The sequence below is a fragment of the Populus nigra genome, chromosome 5, assembly GCF_951802175.1.
Source record: "Populus nigra chromosome 5, ddPopNigr1.1, whole genome shotgun sequence".
Classification (NCBI taxonomy): Eukaryota; Viridiplantae; Streptophyta; class Magnoliopsida; order Malpighiales; family Salicaceae; genus Populus; species Populus nigra.
Genome location: NC_084856.1, coordinates 7987058 through 7992093, shown reverse-complemented (window position 1 = coordinate 7992093; position 5036 = coordinate 7987058). Strand labels below are relative to the sequence as shown.

The following is a 5036-nucleotide window of genomic DNA, read 5'->3' as shown; positions in this document are numbered from 1 at the left end:
TTTTTATTCTAGTCTTATGTTTTTCCTTCATTTCTTCAGCAAGGCGTCGATATTTTTTATCAATTTTTCTATTAGTTTCCTCTAATATTTCCTCAAGACATGCATATCTCTCTTATAATCATGTATATGTCTCTCTCCTTTTTCTTTTCTAACTTTTTTTTCCTGAAAAGTTGGTATTTCATGTTCTGTACCAATAGGAACATTAATTAACTCATCTTTCTCTTATAAACTTCCTAGTAATTTTGATTTCTTTGGTGCCATTATTCTAAAGAATTAATTTGACACTTCATTATGGTCGCCAATTGTTTGATGTAGGTTCTTTTGTGTTTGTCTTAATTAATGAGACTTTACAACTTACAATTAGTTTTAAGTTAAATGGTTTGAACTTTGGATTTGGTCCAAAATCTATTTATGTAATTTCAAATTTATATTACAAAGTTACACAAATATCAATACATTAAATTCATTTCCACACAAACAGTATTTTAATTGAACAAGTAACCAAATAATCAAAATAACTTGAATGTAAAGTAAACTCAATAACTTATAAGATGAATACTTACATTCATAGAATAATTCATACTTTGATTACATCCATGAATTGAAACTCCTAAATAATAAAACATCTTTTTTGATATTTTTGATTTATGTAATTGAAATTACAAGCTTATATATTATAAAAAAATTTCTAAGCCTATTTGATTATATCTACAAATTTATCATTTACTTTTCTATCCCTAGCAAGTTTCAGCTTTAAAAGATATTATTATTTTTTTAGTATAGGATGGTTATGCCGGCTTGACTTAATAATTATAGTGTAAAGGTAGTTCTAGATTCTTTTTTTTGGGGGGGGGTGACTTTTCGATCCTTATTATCAGGTGATAAGGGACTCCACTCCTCCCTTTTCTTCTTTTATTTACATCGGTAACTTTTATCTTCCAAGTTTCGCTTAGATAATCCTTCAGTGATCTCCGTTCGTTATTCGATTATCAGTTAGATATCTTGGAACTCTTTATGTACTTCCCATTTAAATTGATAGTATAACAGTACCAACTAATCATGTGCTGCACATAAGCAGTACTCATGACATGAAGGAATTCTTTCCATCACGCAAGATATCCATTTCACAAGACACCCAGAATCTAGAGCCACAAAATCACAAGGCAGTCTGGGAGGCGGGCAAATCTTCACACTTGACCAAGCAAAGATATAATCAAAGTGTTCGGCGATTCTCTACATCGGATAGTTACTGAAATTGCAAGCCTACAGATTATAAAAAAAATTACATTTCAAGTACAACAAATTCATAGCGATAATAAAGTTGAATTACATCATGACCAGTATGGACGGACACCAACGAGAAAATACAAGTTCCTCCATGATTGAGCTAGCAATAAAAGGAGACCAGCTAACCATGCTTGGAGATTTACCTGACTCCAACATATTATTTACCTACCACAAATAACTACAGACATGATACGAGTCCGACACTACTACAACTACAGGCTTGATACTTTGGCCCTGCTGCAACTGCCAAAAACTTAATTGCAGCAACCAAATCCCTAAATCTAAAAAGTGAATAAAAAAGAGAGACAATAATACAGGACAGACAAATTTAAGATAAAATTGAAGCCCAATCAATCTCGTAAGAAGGATACTTCTGCAACATAAAATTCCCCGAGTCAAACTCTAACGGTGCTTCCTCAAAATCCGGAAACGTCAGATCAGACAAGGGCGAAGATCCACCCGACCCATCACTCTCCGTCAACACCGGAGACGGTGTCTCAGACTTGACCACCGGCTCCTCCTCCTGTGTCCCCACCACCGAGCTGGTTTCCTTCTTGGTCGAGTTACTTCGCTTCTCTACTTTTCCTCGTTTCTGCTGCGAAGAATTCTCCAAGCTCTCGCAAATAGCTTGGAGTTTCGCATCAACCGAGGAATGGAGAGGCTTGTACTCGCCGATGTGGGACCCTTGGTGGCGTAGATTAGGGAAGTTAAGCCTCGCAAATTCGCCTCTGAGTTTGTAAGCTGCTTTGTCATAAGCCAAAGCCGCCTCCTCTGCTGTGTCAAAGGTGCCGAGCCAGAGACGGGTTCTATTCTTGGGTAAACGGATCTCAGCGACCCACTTGCCCCAGTGCCTTTGCCTTACTCCTCTGTAAAGCTTCGTGGATTTTGATGGTGTACCCATTTGTTTCATGGGGACTGGCTTCGGAGACAAAAATTTGAGGGTTTGCGGTTGTTGGCAAGTTCGCAGGTAAGAGTGGCTGTTATTTTGGTGGATTTGGGTTTGGATCTGGTGGATCTGGTTTGGGGTAAGGTGGTTGAGCCCAATTGAACTAGATGGCTGCTGGAGACCCATTGGGTCGTTAATCGAGAACCCAGTTGAAAATGGGTAGGCCGTCGATGTGGAGCAGCAAACGTCTGGGTACAAAAAGGGCTGTTGCTGTTGCTGTTGCTGTAGATGTGATGGTGTAGAGAAAGAAAAGAAGTAATCGTAAGAAGTAGAAGGGAGAGAAGGTAAAGAAGGAGAAGGAGGATAGTTAGGGGTTTGAGAAGGAGATGGGGTAGCTAGTGAGGAAGCACTTTTCATAAAAGGTTCAAGTGCTTCCATTAACTCGCCCACCAAGGGGTCTGATTGAAGCGATATGCTACTGTAGAGATCCACTGTAGCTGCCATGCCTAAAAGAAAAGCTCGATATTATAGACAAGAAGATAAATTCAGAAGAAAAAAAAAACCTAGTTCTTGATTTAAATTTAAAGAACAGGTTTGTGCTTTACAAAATAGAAAGTAAGAGAGGTTTAGAAATAGACAACCTCTTTGGATTCAAGAACCTAAAAAAAACCAACCTTGAGGGAACTTAAAAACAACCCTTCAAGCTGATTCAGCTAGCAAAAGAAGAAATAGCTTAAAATCAACAGAAAATGAAAGATGAAAACGTTTAAGAAAAAAAAAACCTGGATCTCGATTCTGAAAACACCTGGCTTTCGTTAAAATCCTTCTTAAGTTTGCTTTTTAAACACTACTTTCATCAGAAAAACAAACCCAGAAATCACAACTTGAAAGACAGATGATTAACAGAAAGGGATTCAGCGAAGCGGGGCATTACAGAGAAGGGGGATTGATTAAAACTTAAAAATCAACAATCACGAAGAGCTCACTAAGCGCTCTTGCCTTTACTTTTCTCTCACTGTTTTCTTCTTCTTTCTTTTAGTGTGAACCACTCTTGTTCTTTCTTGATTTATCTCACCAGCTCTCATGCACTTTATATAATCACGCCGTTGATTTCAATTAACCTCTCTCTTGCCTCACTTCATCTTTGCTTGATTAATAATTCGAGCATTTTTAGGTCGCTCTCCGAACCAGCTAGCTTCTACTCGCGAAGCAAGGACTTTTTTTTCAATCAATGCTCATTGATCCAGTAGGCTGGAGACACGTGTTGGTCATCCCGTTCGTTCTTCGACACCTGTCCATCACTTACCGTCATGTTCAGTGGAATTTTGTAGATGGCCATTTGCTTGAAAAATTATCTCTAATCTTGTTGACTTTTTATTACGCGTTCACATTTTCTTTATGCAAAACACCATCATGTCTTTTGACGATTGCACGCTCCGTGTACAATGCTTTAAAGAAAATGAATTAATTAATGTTTTGATCATCATGGGAGATGATGGTGTAGATAAACGGTTGTGATCGTTATTAAAATTTAATTAGGAGGGATAAGGTTGAGGCCTTGAGGGGGCCGTTGATACACGGTTGTGGTTGACAACCTCTTTTCCAAATTTTTTTTTTTTTTTTTTGTTAATTTTATGAATTGATATTGAAATTTATATTATTTAAGATAAAACTTAAAAGATGTTTATAATTTTAAATTCTAATGTTTCTATATATTTGTTCAAATAAGCATGCTATATAAAAATTGAGTTAATTAGTTTTTGCTTATATTTTTAAAATTGTATGGAAAATAAATATATGTTATTTTTTAGTTATGTTGACGTGGAATAAGGTCCAGAGTCATTGGATCATGATTTTGTGGTATTCAATTTATGATATATATGAAGATATTGATAACCTGATATGATTCAAATATAAGAGAAACTCTGTTAAAATTTTAGTAAAGTGAAACATATTACCCTTTTTTATATATATATTTCCCTAAAAAAGCAATATTATGGAAATTATATTTCTAAAAGTTAAGAATGTTATCGATTAGATTGGTTAATTTTGCATTATTTTAACAGAATTTAACACTTTTTTTCATCTAATTTTCCAGCATTTCTCTTCAATTTTTAAAAGCCTTGTTTCCTCTCTAAATTTCCTCGTCATCTAGAGTTTGGGTTTAGTCATTGTAAAGGGATAATTTAGTTTTTTTTTCTTGGTTTATTGGATTTTATTTAAAAGCACAGATAAACAAGATGGTGATGTTAAAATTTTAAAAGGTTTATTGAATAAAAACATTTTGCACCACCCGATAAATAATAGAACTTTAAGAACAAATAATTAATATTTAAAAATAATAAAATTTGATCAATTTTATAGCCCTTCAACAAATAAATATATTTTTATGGTTTTTATTTTAATTTATACAAAAATATATTGTGTGATTAGTATGCATGTTAAGATTTTATTTTGATATCAATTAGAAGTATGATATATGTTTAGTGTCCATGCTAGAATATACATATACATATACATATATATATATATATAGTATTTTTGTTGCAATTTGTCATATTATAATTATATTGCATGTTTATAAATTAAATATATAATCATTATTTTTCTAATTATTATTTACTAATTTTTTAACAACATAAATTTTTATGTATGTCGATAAATATAGTGGATTGTTTTTTAGTAATAATATATGTAGATATAAATGCAGAGCCAATGCCCGGTTAACGTACCCATTGTTTTTCATCCCGTCAAATAAATTTGTAAAAAGCCACTGGAATCCGCAGGACAAGTCCGTGATGAGATAAATATTTAAAATTTCTCCAGGACACTTATTATCATTCCACGTTGTCAAAGGGGTCCA

At 34.0% G+C, this 5036-nt stretch overlaps 1 protein-coding gene across 1 annotated transcript; it reads right to left on the bottom strand.

Annotated features, from left to right (window-relative positions):
* Positions 1 to 1270: 1270 nt before the first annotated feature.
* LOC133694604 (ethylene-responsive transcription factor RAP2-13-like) lies at positions 1271 to 3302 on the bottom strand. Its single transcript, XM_062116180.1, has one exon. It carries the CDS (start codon positions 2675 to 2677, stop codon positions 1616 to 1618), a length of 1062 nt encoding a protein of 353 aa, XP_061972164.1. The 5' UTR covers positions 2678 to 3302; the 3' UTR covers positions 1271 to 1615.
* Between the last annotated feature and the right edge of the window lie 1734 nt (positions 3303 to 5036).

Bases quoted from the DNA above. Each gene is read 5' to 3' on its own strand.
- LOC133694604 (XM_062116180.1), bottom strand. From the start codon at position 2,677: ATGGCAGCTACAGTGGATCTCTACAGTAGCATATCGCTTCAATCAGAC.